Here is a 15864-nt window from a genome sequence, read left to right as displayed (position 1 = left end):
GCATTATTTTCTAATTCCATAAACAATCTACAATAAAGCACTTAAAAAGCAATTATTGGCTTTTAATTCTCTTCCTAGCCCAAATATTAGGAATACAAAATGACTTCAAACTTTTCTCATTCAATGGGGCACCTGGGTGGCTCTGTTGGTTAAGCATGTGCCTGTCTGCCTTGGGCACAGGTCATGATCTCAGGGTCCTGGGATCCATCCCCTGCCTACTCAGCCAGGGAGTCTGCTTCTCCCTCTTTCTCTCTGCCCCTCCATTCCATGTTCTCTCTCTAATAAATACATAAAAATCTTAAAAAGAAAAAAAAAAAACCTCTAATTAAGCAGAGGAAGAATTCAGTGAACTTTTTGTCAAACATGCTTCTTCTTGAAAAACCAAGGACTAAATATACATCATTTTTCATCAAAACTAGAATGTTAACTGTAAGATACACCATTGTTTTTTGTACCAATAAGATAGAAAAAAACAGTGCCAATCATAACCACATGATGCCAGCAACTGTAAAATGTATCCTGATTTGAGATGTTAAAATGTGGGGGTAAAAATGTGCATCTTCAAATGATGGAAGACAGCAGCAGTAATGTTTTCCCCTTAATGCCTATGGATTTTAAATGGGCCTATGGAGTCTTATGCCATGTACAAAACTTTTTTTTTTAAATTTTTTTTTTTAATTTTTATTTATTTATGATAGTCAGAGAGAGAGAGAGAGGCAGAGACACAGGCGGCGGGAGAAGCAGGCTCCATGCACCGGGAGCCCGATGTGGGATTCGATCCCGGGTCTCCAGGATCGCGCCCTGGGCCAAAGGCAGGCGCCAAACCGCTGCGCCACCCAGGGATCCCCATGTACAAAACTTTTTAACCAAGAATTCGGTATATATGGAACCTGATGGGACTCCAGATGCTGTACCAGGTACTATATACTTCATTTTCAGAAAGCATAAGCTCCTGAAGAAAAGGTTGGAAAGTAAATGTGGCAGGAACAGGACAATTAAAGAGAAACCACCCTTTGCATTGAGACAAGTCTTTTTAAAGATGAGAATGAACTACAACCTACACAGAATATATAATATAACCTAAAGACCCCCTTCTAGCATGCTAATCTAGAGGGGAGACAACCTCCCACCCCCAGGAAGTTGGTGACAACAAAGGTGTTGAAGACATACTAAGAGGACCCCCATTCAGGTCAAGGAGCCCGATTCCTTCCTTCAGTAGAAATTTTTGTTTGGTGGTCACAACAATTATTTGAAAAAGTAAATAATTTCAGTAGTTGGCACATAAGTGAAGTCAACACATCCTGCTCACTTAAATGAAAAAAGTGACTTAAAGTGTTGTGTGTGTGTGTGTGTGTATGTGCGCGTGCACAGAAATCTGCAGAAATCATTTCTGAGACATTTCCAAGTGAGTTTATCACTTTCCATAAGACACACTACCATTTCCTACCATTCCTACATGCAGAAAGAACCTGATTTAATCAAACCACAACCAGAAAACAATTACTAAGAGGTAAAATTCACAGGCCTGATGGAGTTAAAATATACTACCATTCACAGTACTTCTGAAATGTAATTTAAAGCTAAATAGTCTGTATTATCTCATAACTGATTACACATGGATAGTGAATAAAATCAACTAAACTTTAGCTTCTACCCAATTGCTTCTGAACTAAAATGTGATTAATACAAAAGACTAAGTTCAAAAAAGTATGGAAGTAGCCAACCCCCAGAAGCTGTTAAGATCCTAAAACACCATGACATTCCCTGAGATGTGAGGTGGGTAAGCCAATGTCTGCCTTCAAAGGAACCACCTATTCAAGAGACGGCACAGTACGATGGTAAGAGCATGGGTTCTGGAATCAGGCTTTTGGGGTAAGAGCCCTGGCTTCACTCGGGGTAAGCCTCTGTGTGCCTCCCGCTCCTTGTCTGTCAGCTGGGGACAATCATGCTACCTGCCTTACAGGGTTGCTGGGAGGGTCAGTTGGATTCAAAATCTACTGTGCTCAGACATCAGCCCAGCACGCAGTAAACATTATGTCAGTGTAACTTATTAGGGAAGACAGGAATGTGCAAATAAGACAGTGAAAGAGAAAGTGTGGGCTGAACCTGAAGCAATCGGTCACAGGATCACACATCACTGTGGAGGCATTACAGAAAACGTCACTTCTCACATTTCTGGCTAAAAACCTGACACTCAAGCTATCTGCAAGAATTCCGATTTACTGTCAATCTTAGACAATGTTAGGGTGGAAGTCTAGTAAGACCTTAACTTTTAAAACTGTTTTCACTTCTAAACACTGGAATCCTTCATCTCAGCCTGAGCATCAAAATGCATTTTCGTCTGGGTTCCGAAATGCCCCAGCAGACACTCAAAGGAAGTGCTAACAGAACAACCATCACTGAAGCGATTAATGCCTTAACTGTGACTTGAAATCATGTAATTTGTCTAAGAAGAGAAACCAATTAATTTTAAAAACAGACAATCTAACCTCAAATCATCCTTAAAAGCCTCTCTGCAGTTTTATGGTAACTCCACCCAATTATTATCTTTTCCTTTTTAGGTAACCCAGGGAAAAACCTCAAGCTGGCCTCTTCTGTTCTAAATGACTGGTAGTTTGAGGGAAATCTCTCAAAATGAAGTTTCTGCAAATCCTCCAATCTTAAGAAATTATGATCTTTTCATTTACGGTACCTTTGGCTTCAGGAGCTCTGGAAAGTTAGAGTATTCTGGAACAGAAATCATGATTCACCATCCTGGGGGACTTGGGGGAGTGCCTTAATAATGGGAAAGAAGTAAAGGAGACACTGCAGAAGAAGCAAGACCGGCCTTCTTTCCGTGACAGAAACAGGTCAAGCTCCTTATTTTCATAAGCAAATGTCAACTTTGCCATCGACACATTTGTTACCGGGAGCAAAGAGTTCTCCCTTAATTGAAACCACAGAACATTTGCAGAGGCCCTTGCCAGCAAGCTCAATTTTCAATGCACTGATAACCAACTCTTGCTAAAGCACAGATAAGACAACTGAAATTGGAGAGAGCCAAGCAAGCTATCATCTTTTCCTCCTGGCCTCTAAATGCTATCCCTACACCAAGTTAAATCACAGTTAAGTGATGCAGCTGGACAGTATTAGCTTCGCTAAGGAATGCCTTTGCTGACTCAGGACTTCTCATAGTCTCCCTTTCTGTTTGGTTATTGTTTTCAGAAAAACTATGTAAAATACACTTCTGTACAAAATTGCATCTATAGCATGACTCCTGTCTGAAGGACACATTCATAATACATGGACAAATTTAATAAGCAGGCAAGAGTACATCCTTGTGATGTGTACTATTAAAGGAACAAAAGTACACATACAAAAATATCGTACAACTTTAACCCGAAGTGTTTACTATGATTATTTTTGGATGGAGGACCAGAAAACATTTAATTTTCTTCATATTTTCTACATTTTCTGAATTTTCTGCAACAGATAGGTATATTTAGAATGGAAAAAAAAATTTTTTTTCTTAATCTAGTAAAAACTTTAAGCTAAAAAGGATCCAAAGAAATGAAAAGATTTGACATCAGAAAATTCTACTTCTGTGATAATTTTTATTCTATCCAATGGACAAAAACTAAAGAAAAATAGAGTAAGATTGAGTACTTTCTTTTACATTTTCTAATTTTTAATACAGTGATTTTTATAAGTAAGAGAGAGAGATCTTTTGTGATTTTCCCCCCAAATCACAGTTAAATATATAGTCAGACAGTTATAGTGAGAAGTCTGAAAGGACTCATAGGATCCAATATCCTCAGAATTTGGAGTCATGGAAGGAAGGGAGACTATCATTTTTCCCCCTTGTAGAACTGACAGGTAATAAGAATGTGTGTGTGTGTGTGTGTGTGTGTGTGTATACATATATATATATTTGTATTCTTCCCTATAATAGAAAATATTTAAGATAACGTAACCAAAAGGCATATAGAATGAAAATGTGAGCAAGAAAATTAGGCCAAAGTAAAACAAAAGTAAGAAAGTCAGAGCAAGGCAGGACAGTGGTACCTGTACCAGGGCAGGTGAAATCCTGGTAGGAGCTGCCTGCTCAGCTCTGTGCTCACAGGAAACACGGAACCAACCAGAGATCTCTGCAAAGACGCCACCCTGACCAAGGGAGCCACATGGTGAGACCAGCCGCCATCACGTGGTCTGTCTGTCTGTCTGCTAGCAGTGAGACCCGATCAGCAGGCAGCCACGAGATGCTGCAGGGCTGTGTTTCCCACTGCTCGGGGTGGAGTGAAAGGAGGATTCTAGATACTAAGACCTGACAGAAATTTCTGCCCCTGGGGCCCATGGGACGGAAAGCAGGGCAAATACAGTGAGTTTCCTTACAGGAGTCTGATGGAGCAGCAATCTTAGCTCATCCTCCCAAAAAAGTACAGAGGACAATTCTTTGCTCCCAGTCAGAGCAGCCATGCACTGGAACTTCATCAGGCCTTGGGAAAACTCCGAGGTCTTCCAAGGCTCTCAAGTGATGATGACTCAAGGCCTCTCCTGGAGCTGAAGGAATGCCCTTTGTCAGGATGCTATAAGCATTATTCAATCCATTATCTCTGTCCTGTGTGGGTATGAGGAACAAGTGTACTTAGCTGGTTACCCTTCCTCTTACGTGGTTTCCGGATACCAGTTTCTTCTTCTAAAATCTTTAACTGTCTTACTGGGTAACCTTATGATGTGAGCAATCTCAATTCTTTCTGGAAGTAGGTGGGGGGAATAGAACAGAAATCACAAATCATGGGGGAAAATTTTTTCAAGAGAAATCAAATTATATTCCTTACCATTAATCCTAAAAAGTAGACTTAAGGTGAAAGCAAGCATTAAGACTTTTTTTCTCCTGAATAAAGCTGTTGGTGGATGGATTACAGCTTCCCACCTCAACAATGGCCTGGGCACTAGCCCAGGAGGCAGTTCCAAGGTATTAAGGGCTAATAGCAACTTGCCCTTTGAGCCCAGGTTCACAGCAAACAATGGAAATACTCATCAGTACAGACCACAAAAACGCCCTTTTTGAAACCTAAGAATTAAAATTTGGACTGTTAAAAACAGAAGGCAATTTCTGGTCTCGTGATACATTTCCGAAGCTTCAGATCTTGGAGAGCTACCTCATATGGTTTCTATTTTGCTGCTGTACACCTAAAAGTGTAAACATTCAACTAATTCTTAATTGTACATAAACAAAATTTGTTTTCAAATTTAATTTTAGGCAAAACAAAACACATGCACACACACACACACAAACAGCAACAAAAAAGTGTTGTTTAATGCAAACAATAAAACCACCCTGAGCCTATTCTGGCCGACCCCTTTTGCAAAGTCAGTCTTCCTGTGTCAAGGTACTTCCTGGTACAGACCCGCTTAGCAGCTCTCCACAGCCACCCTTCAATAAAGCAGTCACCCGGTGTGGAGTACTAGGCTGAGGGCATTAGAAACTCAGCCTGTGACAGTCCTATGCAGTGCGTGAAGTATAGTTACCCACATTTTACAGATGAGGAGACTGAGGCACCGGCCAGGTAAATAATTTCCCAAGGTCATAAAGCTAATAAACGCAGAAGTCAGAATGCAAACGAGGTCTGACTTCTAAAGCTTCTGCTGGCCAGCTAACTGGCTTCTCCATCCCGCACACTTATTTCTAGGTTATCACCCACATTTCCTTTGCAGTCCTTCCTCCACTAAAAAAGCTGAGAAAATAGATCCCAGAAAAGGAGAGTAGCCTTACACCCAACCCACTTCAGCCACTTCCACTGTCTCGCCTGGCAGAAACCTGCCTGTTGAGGACACCTCTTCAGAGTCAAAGCCGGATTTAATTGAAGGTCAGAAGACTATTGAAAAGGTAGCTTCTGAAACCCTCATTCCCTTTGGGTCCTTCGGTTTCTGTAAATCCTGCCTGATTATTTTCCAGCAATAGGCTGGGAAATACACAGAAGAAAATCCCAACAAAAAAGCAGCCTTCACACCTGGGCTCAACTTACAAAGCAATTGTTTTAATGGCACTAATTAACTGTTTTCAATAATCCTCAGGTTTTGCAAGCCCAGGGTGGCTATCAAATCAGAGCAGAATACACCTTTTGTTTTGTTTTAAGATTTTATTTACCTGAGAGAGAGAGAGAGAGAAAGGAGAGGGAGAGAGAGAGAGAGAGAGAGAGAGAGATCATGAGCAGGGGAAAGGGCAAAGAGAGAAAGAGAAGCAGGCTTCACAGGGAGGTGGAGGGGTAGGTCTCAGGACCTGGGATCAATGACTTGAGCCGAAGGCAGATGCTTAACTGACTGAGCCACCCAGGCACCCGAACACTTTCTTCTTTGTAATCATCCACAAACCAAGGTCATCAGTTAGAGAGCCAAAACCATAGCTATACATGTTTCAGAAAGGGCACTGAAGTAAGGTGAGCAGATGAACAGCTTTGCTACTTTTAAATCGTAACCAAGTTTCTTGTTCCCCCTAATTCCATCCCAGGGTGCAACAGATGGAGACACTGAATATTTACATTAGCATGTGGAAGCTAGGGTCTTCACATTAAAAATGCTGTCACCTAATTCTCCCAAGTACTACCTGGAATTGTGAAGTTACAGTAACTGAGGAAAATACATTTACAGTAACCAAATACTTTATCAGGACAGGATTAACTGTTACTTACTGAAACAGAAGCCCCAGGATGCCATCCGTGCCCAGCAGTGTTGCAAGAACCTAAGTGCTCAAAACTGCACTCCCATTTCCTTCCAAGCGCTGTCCTCTCCTCCTTTTTTTTTTTAAACTGTAGCTCTGTAGCTTTATTAGAAAACAATTGTTCGCTGCAAAATAATTCAAAAGTATAGAAAAGGGCCAAGAATATGAAAAATCATTCAGCGTGTGTATATTCTTTCACACTTTCTTTTCTATGCTACACAAACAAATGAGATTATTTTGTTCACTTTAAACAAAAGTGACCTCATACCAGGCATACAATTTTACTTAATTTAAATATATTGTGAATCTCTCTTCATTTCAGTAAACGTATTTCAGTTGCATCATTTTTTTGTGTCTAGAGAAGCAGACTGCAGTATGGACGAATCAGTGAAATCAATTATGGTCCACAGTTCCTAAAGCAGGACATGAAAGATAACCTACTTGGAATTTCCACTTTGTACCTACATCTTTGAGCACATCTTTAAATCCCTCTGAAAAACTCCAGAGGAAATGCTAGATTTCAGATCTCAGACTCAAAATGCACAATCCCATTGTTCCTTCACTACTTCCCATGTTTCTACGAATGTGTTGTCTCTGCCTCAAAATTCCTATTCATCCTTTGAGACTAAGTGAGGGAAAGGGGACAGGGGTGTGGGTGAGGCCTTTCCCGATCCTCTTCATAAATGAGTGCAGGCCTCCTTTTCCTGTGTCCCAGAGCAGTTAGTCTAGGCACCCTGTGAGCCCTCATCACCAGTATTACCATTTCTTTTCCTCCCTAGATGACGAATCCTGCAAGGATAGATTAATCCGTTTTCAATAGAGAGCAGCCTAATGAATAGACAAGGGAAGTGAAACTAGCCATGTGATGAAAAACAAAAACCACAGCTATCCTTGGAATATTCTAACTATTTGAGGGCATCAATATCCGGAACCATGACACAGAAAACTAAACTCATATTGAGGACGGCATACTCCACCAGTCATCTTATACAGGGAATTCAGAACATGAAACGGGTTGTGCTCCAAAAAGTTAATTTACAGGTCAATTATCCAGATTATAGAAGGCAGTCAGTAAGTTTTTGCCAAACTGAATTCTATTGAGAAAGAAAGTACTGCTCTAAACAGTTTCAAGATAAGTATGGTTTACTGAGTTCAAGAATAAGGAAAGGAACCCTGAGATTTGCTCATTAAGGCTGGTAAAAGAGCAGTGTGCCTTCACTGAAAGCTTTCGGAAGAGGCCATTAGCTGCTACAACAACATCTTGCAACAAGATTCCTCTATCTACAGCTAGTGTTTCTGAAACTTTCTTCCCACAGTTCCCTACAGACTGATGCTAATCTTTAATGGTGCCCTTTATCACTCCTGGGGCAAAGAAGGGAAACCATCCAGCTCTTTCTTCTGAGAAAGTAAAGAAAGAACAAAAACGGTTCCCCATCTTCAGCCCAGGGGAGGTAAGAAACAAGACAAAAAGAAAGTGTTGGATTAGCTGAGCATCCTGGGCATAAGAAAGGATTAAAAAGCCAAGTATGTATGGTTTTTTGTTTTGTTTTGTTTTTTGTTTTTGTCAAACTATTAATTAAAAAGAAAATCCAAACGGTATCAAAATGCTCCCAGCATGAACAGGTAAGTGTAGCCAAGAAATGTTTGAAACAGAAGAGGAACACAGAGGAATTTGTCTACCGGATATTAAAAAATTATTCAACTTCCAATAATTTCAATGGGTGGTACTGGCACAAGAACAGAGAAAAAGATCAGTGGAACAGAATAAGAAGTCCAAAAACATACCCAGGAATTTTGAGTATTATGAAGATGGCATTTCATATTGGTAGGGAAATGGGAGCTTATTCAACAGATGGTGCTAAGACAATGTACTATTGGGGGGGGGGGATGAGATTGAGATGATTTCTACCCCTTCTAGAATTAGATTAAAAATTTTTTAAAAGTTGCTTTTCAAAATCTCTCCAGGGCAGTAACTTTCTGAGCTTGGGATAAGGGGGCAGGGGCAACCCTAAAATCAGAAAAGACTGAACTACAGGAATTTCTATATATAAAACTAAAAACAAAGAAAAAAAATAAGGAAATAATACAAACTGTAGCTAGTAATAAAAGACACAAGGAACACAGGGGTTCTGATGACCTGTTACTAACTGGCATAATAAATCCCTTTGGAGGAATCAAGGGACCATTTTGAAGTGAAATTACCAAGAATACAAATACTCTGTAGAGGAGTCAAAACAAATTTCTTTATATATTTGTAGAACCCCAGGTACCCAGAACCCTCAGGCAATTTAGTTTAAGACAGCATCAGAGCTCCAGCACTGTAACCACCTCAGATGTAAATCTTTTCTCAATTTCTTTGTACGTTCATTACATTTATGAAGCTAAATGATACAGCCACCTGTGTGTCTAAACGCCACCTTCAAACTTTCCCTGTACAAAACCAGACCTGTTGACTCACATCCTTCTCCATATCTCAATAAATACAACCACTCACACTTGTCTTTTCAGGCAAGATCCTAGAAGGCACTATTGACTTTCCTTTGCCTTACCACTCACCTGCATACCTCAGCTGCAGCACCTACCCCAGAACTCTCCACTTCTCTCCATGACCACTGCTACCACACCAGTCCTCGCTGCCCAGACCACCTCCTAAAATCTTGCTTCCCTACCATCCATTCTCCACACGATTGGCAGAATCAACTTTTAGGACATAATGCCATCACCTCCCTTTCCAGTCTAAACCCTCCAAAGGCTTTCTAATTCACCTAGAACAAAATTCCACAAGACCAGACGTTATCAGGCCTCGTCCAGTTTCTTTTACTGGCCTTCTTTTATTCCCTTCCAAGTTGGTTTCTGCTTGTAACTTACCAGCTCTTCCCTCTGCTCCCTTGCTCATCAAGAATATTCACCCAACCAATTCCTCACCAACCCATTGCAGCCTAAATACCAAGTTCTCTAGAATGCCACCCCACCCTTTCCTTACCCTGTTTTATTTTCTCCATAGTACCCATCATTAACTCTTTTCAGTGCCTTGCCTCTCACTAGAAGAGAAGAGCCATGAGAACAAGCATCTTCACTCTGAGTCCTCCACACTCAGAGTCTGGACCCACAGGAGCCATGTATGTACTGGCTGAAAAAAAGGATGAATCTTAACTGAGTATTTTTATGAACCAAGATCACTCCTATGAACCTAACAGCTATGGTGTCGCTTGGGGCCCATGGAAGAAGTTAGCCCTGGTCGGTCTCTTATCAGCTACACTTGGGAGATTTATTTTGCCTGCTTCTTAAAATCTGTTTCCTGCACGCTATCAGCTGTTGCTGCACTAACATTCCTTGGTGGCCCCTCTCCCCCCACTACATGCATTTGGCAGGCTGGAAAGTAAAAATCTGTAATGGGGCTGTTCCATCATTAAAGTGCACTAACTTTAGTGCAGACAGGCATATGTCACTGCATTTCCCAAAGGCTTTTTTTTAGCTCCTTTCTAGATCTCAGACAATTCCTGGTCCCCAGACTTAAATTCTGACATTTCAGTATCTTAGCATAAAAGTACACCGTACTGCTATCTTAATTAAAAATGCTGGCATCTCCAAACTGTGGAAGGAGCCTCGGTGTCCATTGACAGATGAATGAATAAAGAAGATGTGGTATTTGTATACAATGGAATATTACTCAGCCATTAGACACGACGAATACCCACCATTTGCTTCGATGTGGATGGAACTGGAGGATATTATGCCGAGTAAAGTCAGTCAGTCAGAGGACAATCATCATACGGTTTCACTCATACGAGGAATTTAAGAAGTAGTGAAAGTGATTATAAGGGAAAGGAGAGAAAATGAGTGGGAAATATCAGTGAGGGTCACAGAACATGAGAGACACTTAACTCTGGGAAATGAACAAGGAGTAGTGGAAGGGGAGGTGGGTGGGGGGTGGGGGTGACTGGGTGACGGGCACTGAGGGGGGCAACAGACGGGATGAGCACTGGGTGTTATACTATATGTTGGCAAATTCAACTCCAATTTAAAAAAAAGGCGGGGGGGAATGCTAACATCTCCTTAAGCCCATAAGCCAAATAGTAATTTCATTTAAACAACAACTAAAAAAAAAAACAAAAAACAAAAAAGTTTTTCTTAAGGTAAAGAATGAATTTCTCTTTTAGAGGAGAAGTAAAACTGAGCACACCCAGTGCCCAACTAGATAGAGTTCTACCTAGCACTGTAAGATTCAAGTCGACTCGTAGGCCAAACGGCACGCAATTTCCATTTTAAGAGCTGAGTGTGGAGTTTCAGCTGGGACTGCAAAGCACAGCAGGGCCATAATCATAAGTTACACACTGTAACCTCCATCCCAGTTCAGGCCTTCCCCTAAAGTTCCTCAAGACTAAAACCGTCCTGTATCATCTCCTGCAACTGGCCTAAACAGAGGCTCATGGAACAAGCTAAGTCCACTTAATGGAAAATGGAAGTTCATCCCCAACTTCAAGCAATGGGACTTCTTAAGATCAAGGAGATAAAAGGCACCCGGGTGGCTCAGTCGGTTAGGCATCTACCTTCTGCTCGGACCATGATCCCAGGGTCCTGGGATCAAGTCCATATCGGGCTCCCTGCTTCTTCCTCTGCCCTACCCCTGCTCCTGCCCGCCATGCTCGCTGATGTGTGTTCTCTCTCTCCAGCACAAAATAAATATTTTTTTTAAAAAGGTCAAAGAAATAAAAGGAAAAGAGCTCCAGGAAAGCTGACAGAATCCCTGAATGGAATACACGGTTTCCACGTAAGGGTTTTCCCTTTATTAGAAAAGCAGTGTTGTCACAGAGAAGAACTGAGGCCAGAGGGCAAACTGCGTTTCTACCTTCCATGAAGTGTCTAAAAGAAAATAAACAATGAGATAAAAACCCTACATCCAAGACAGATGAGGCAGGAGATTTGGAAAAAGAGACCAAAAGTAAGAGTGTCAAGCATGAGCTTAGGAAAAAGATCATCTCCACGCGTAAAAGAGTGGGTCCGGTTTGCATTACATTTTCTGATTGCAGCTGGTGTCCCAGGACCCCTACTGGTTAGTATAGACTGATTCTGAATCCATGAAAATATATCTGTTTGGTGGGCAATCTAGTATCTGAACAAAATATTTTGGTAATTGTCTCCAAAGTTGTGATTTCACGGGGCTTGTCACCCAGTGGCAGTCATGTGGACTTAGTGTCAAAACCATTCTGAAAACAATTTACACAGCTCATCCTCAATTTCATATGTGGCCATTTCTCTTGGAAAAAGCACAATCTGCATAAAATTCCAGGTAATTCATGAGAGATCTGGGAGAAAATCTTCAGCTGGGGATTCCTGAATCACTACTACAGCCTAAATGTATACTAAGTGGCTACATTCTAAGCTTTTCAGGCCCTCAGGATCCTTCCTGGCAGAACCTGGGCTCTGGACTTAATAAAAAAGATCCTCATGGAAACGTGTGGATGCGGGATCAATGAACTGAAAGTGCTCACATTCTCTGTGGCTCTTTCATCTTGTTTCTCAATCCTGTACTTCTTCCCTTAGAGGAACAAGGATTCATACCTGTTTTCCCTCCTATCTAATGCCTGAACATTGAGACCAGGACTAAACATAAAAGCCGAAGTTTCAAAGGTATTGGTTATAAATTAAGAACCAACAGCAACCAGCTTGGCCTTGCTCATCACGGACTGCTCTTAAAAGTTCCTTATCAGAGGACCTCCCTGCATTGGTTTGCTCTGTTGCTGGATGAATCTCAAATCTTACCCACACGGTAAGTGTTTCTGGACTCCATGTGTATATGGCTCCATTAAATCCCTTTATCAAATCCACACTTCTACCTCAAATTCACTCCAACACAAATCTGCCATTCCAAAATCATCGCCCTTCTAAAGATTACTTTAATCCCTCAGTTAATCCTGAACATGATTCCAACCACTTTTATGACTCATATGGCCAACTAGGACCCAGATACTGGATAACACACACACATCCCTAAACTGAGCTAGTTAACCCTGAATGTACCATGGGCCAGGAAATACTTGCCCCGAGGTTCTCTTTCCATCAACTCCCCAGACCGGTGGGGTCGAGCGAACAGCGGGCGGCCTCTTTCACGCACAAGAGGGCCTCCACCAGCGAACTCTACAAGTACGCCTCGGAAGGGCTCTGCCCAGATTAACTTAACTCGGCTCTGCAACAGCAAAGGTGCGTATTTCAGAGGATCAAACGATAACCATCACTGCCACTACTATCACAGGTATTTTAGCTAAGAATTTTCCCATCCACCTTACGAGGGAGATAGATGTTGGGTCAGACCCATTTAACAAAGAGGAGGGCTTGGACGTGGAAAGCTCAAGTGCCCTACGCAGTCAGGCTGAGGACCACACCCACGGAGGCCAAGCTGGCCCCCCCCGACCCCAAAGCCCACGGTCTTGGGCACTGCATTCACCATCCGTCTCTGACCTTTGCTTCCCGCGTCCGACATCCGTAGCCCAAGGGCACCCCGATCCCCCAGGAGCCCCGGGAGCTTCAGGTCTGGAAAACGGGCAACGGCTCAAGCCACAGGAGTCCCGGTGGGGCCGCCCGCTGGGATGCTGGACACGCGAGTCTGCGCCCCGGCAGCAGGGACTCACCTGTAGGCGGCCACGGCGCGGGTCTGCAGGTATTTCTGGGCGGTCATGACTCCCACGAAGAGAAAGTTCTTGTCGCGCGGGCCCCCATCCGAGGCCGGGCCGTGCGGCCAGAGCTGCGCCCCGCGCGCATCGCCGCGCGCCCCGCCGGCCTGCGAAGCCGCCGCAGCCTGCCCCGGCCGGCAGCCCTCGGGGCTGGCGCGGCGCCGCGGGCCCGCTCGCTTCAGCTCGGAGGCGCGGGGCAGGACGAGCCGCGAGGCCAGCACGAAGCCCAGCACGAGCCCGAGCAGCACACTGAGCCAGGCGCGCCGGCCGCGCGCGGCCATGCCCGTGCCGCTCCGCCCGCCGGGCCGCCGCCGCCGCCGCCGCCGCCGCCGCAGGCTCCGCGCGCCCTCAGCCAGCCGCCCCCGCCCGCGGAGGCCAGCCCGCCCTAGCGCCGCGAGGCTCGGCCCGGGCAGCGCCGCGGCCGCCGCGGGCCCGCCGCGCCCATTGCGGCCCCCGAGCCGCCCGTAGGCCCCGCGCCGCCGCTTTGTTCCGCACGCCCGCCCCCACCGCCGCGGCCTGCGCCTTTAAGACGGGACCATGCCCGGCGCGCGCCGGCAGCGGCTCGAGCGCGACGCGGCGGCGGCGGCGGCGGCGGCGGCTCTTCCCGCTCGCGCGCGGGGGCGCGGGGCCAGCGCGACGGCGACAGCGACGGTAGAGGCCACGGAGCCCGCACCCGCGTCCCGCCCCGCCCGCGTCTCCCGGCTGGCTCGGCTCGGCTCGCGCTGCGCCCGCCCCCGTCCTCTTCGTGGCCGGCGCCGCAGCCGCAGCAGCTGCACATCCTCCGGCTCAGCTCGCCATTGCAACAGGAGCCCCTCACGTCACGCACGGCGCGTTATGAAGGGGCCCGGGCGGCAGCGGAGCCTGGCCCCTCTCGGGATCCGTCCGCGCCGCCCGATTGGCGCAAAAGTGAATGGGGGGCGGTTCACGTGGCCAAAGTTTGGCAAAAAAAAAAAAAAAAAAGCCCTCCCGGCGCTCGCGGCGCCCGCCCCGCCCCGCCCCGCCCCGCCCGCGCGGTCTGCGGCTGGGCCGCCGGGGCGGAGGGGGCGTGGGCCCGGGCTCGGCGCCGGCGGGGTCCCGGACCGCGGCGCCCCGCCGCCCGTTATCCGCCCGGCGGCCACGCCCCTGGCCGGCCGCGCTCCGACGGCGTCCCCTCCCGGACCGTGCGCGCCGGGCGGCCGCGTCCTGCACGGGGCACCGCTGGCCTGCGTCTGAAGAGGGGGCTTCGGGGTCCCCGAGCCGTGCGCGAAGCGCTCGCCGCCTCCGCTGAATCTGTCCTGGGATAACCCGGGAGCGCACGCCCTGCCTCCAGCCGGCCGGCCGCCGCGCGGCCTCCCCGCGTCCCCCGCCGCACACTGTACCTTTGTTCCCGCCGCTCTGCGGGCAGGAGCGGGCGCGTGGGGAGCCAACGGCTCGGGAGCCGTTTGGGACGTGCCTGCGGGCAGGGTGAGCCGTGAATTCGCGGACCTGGTTCCCTGTCCCTGGTCTCTGCGCTAAAAAAAAAAAAAAAAAAAAAAGTCCATATTTAACATCCACGCTCCTAACAGTGCTAGCATTTCATGGATGTTGCAGAAATGGTACGTGATGTTAATACTCTGGATGGTAAACACCACTTTTCTTTACATTTTTTTGTGGGCAGATAGTCGGTTGGGACCCCAGCCTACCTGAATCCTTGTCAATATTTCCACATAGCTCATCCATAAAAGTGCCGTGGAGTTCTAAAGACAGGTTTTGAATGACGGATTCTCCGGGATGGATTTTAAATGCTATACATTTCCTCTTCAAAAAAAGAAGGAGACTTCAAAAAAAAGGGGGGGGGGAGGAAGGGAGAAAAAACAGAAGGAAAGAAAAAAGGAAGAAACAAAGGAAAGAAAGGAACGGGGGAAAAAACGAAAGAAAGACTCAGCTAAGGTGACAAAAGCCAACAAAGTGTCCATACAACAAATGTTTGTATAGAGTGAATATTAGTCTTGTTACTTAGTCGCCAATATGTTGGGATTTTTCTAATTAAACTCCTGGAGAGCAAAGCGTTTTCCTGGGCCTAACAGGTTTGCTTCATTTCATCAAATGAACCCAAGAATTAGAGAGTAAGCGTGTTTGAGATAATCCTTTGGATCTTTCTTCATTGTTCACACGACCAAATGTTTGAAATATTACACGATGGAAAGCGACAAGTTGTGGGAGATACAGACACGTTCTCTGCAATTGAATGGTGGTCACTGTTGTTTTATTCTTTGGGTATTAACCACTTTCTTTGGCACTTATTATTTATGTCGAAAATAGTCCATTACCCGCCTTCCCCACAGACTCCCTCCCTAAGAGGTGATCCACATCTAAAAATAAAATACTCATTATACAGTGAACACAGGACTCCAGCAGTAGTCTTGGGAAAAATACAGAACATATAACCATGAATTACAGGCTCGAAAACCATCCAAAGGGGTTTCCAGTAAGACCATAAGCCACAAATGCCAAGTAGTCACCAGATGCCCCAAA

General features: G+C 45.4%; 1 protein-coding gene across 1 annotated transcript in view; it reads right to left on the bottom strand.

Moving 5' to 3' along the window:
• The window catches only part of CHSY1 (chondroitin sulfate synthase 1), a 72831-nt gene extending 59110 nt beyond the window's left edge, over positions 1-13721 (bottom strand). Inside the window, exon 1 of the mRNA XM_041753134.1 lies at positions 13330-13721. Coding sequence (XP_041609068.1) covers positions 13330-13652 — 323 coding nt within the window. The 5' untranslated portion in view covers positions 13653-13721. The remainder of the gene's footprint in view (positions 1-13329) is intronic.
• Positions 13722-15864: the final 2143 nt, after the last annotated feature.

The sequence above is a fragment of the Vulpes lagopus genome, chromosome 4, assembly GCF_018345385.1.
Source record: "Vulpes lagopus strain Blue_001 chromosome 4, ASM1834538v1, whole genome shotgun sequence".
In the NCBI taxonomy this organism is placed as follows: domain Eukaryota; kingdom Metazoa; phylum Chordata; class Mammalia; order Carnivora; family Canidae; genus Vulpes; species Vulpes lagopus.
The sequence above is the reverse complement of the archived record's forward strand: the minus strand, read 5'-3'. Positions and strand labels throughout refer to the sequence as shown.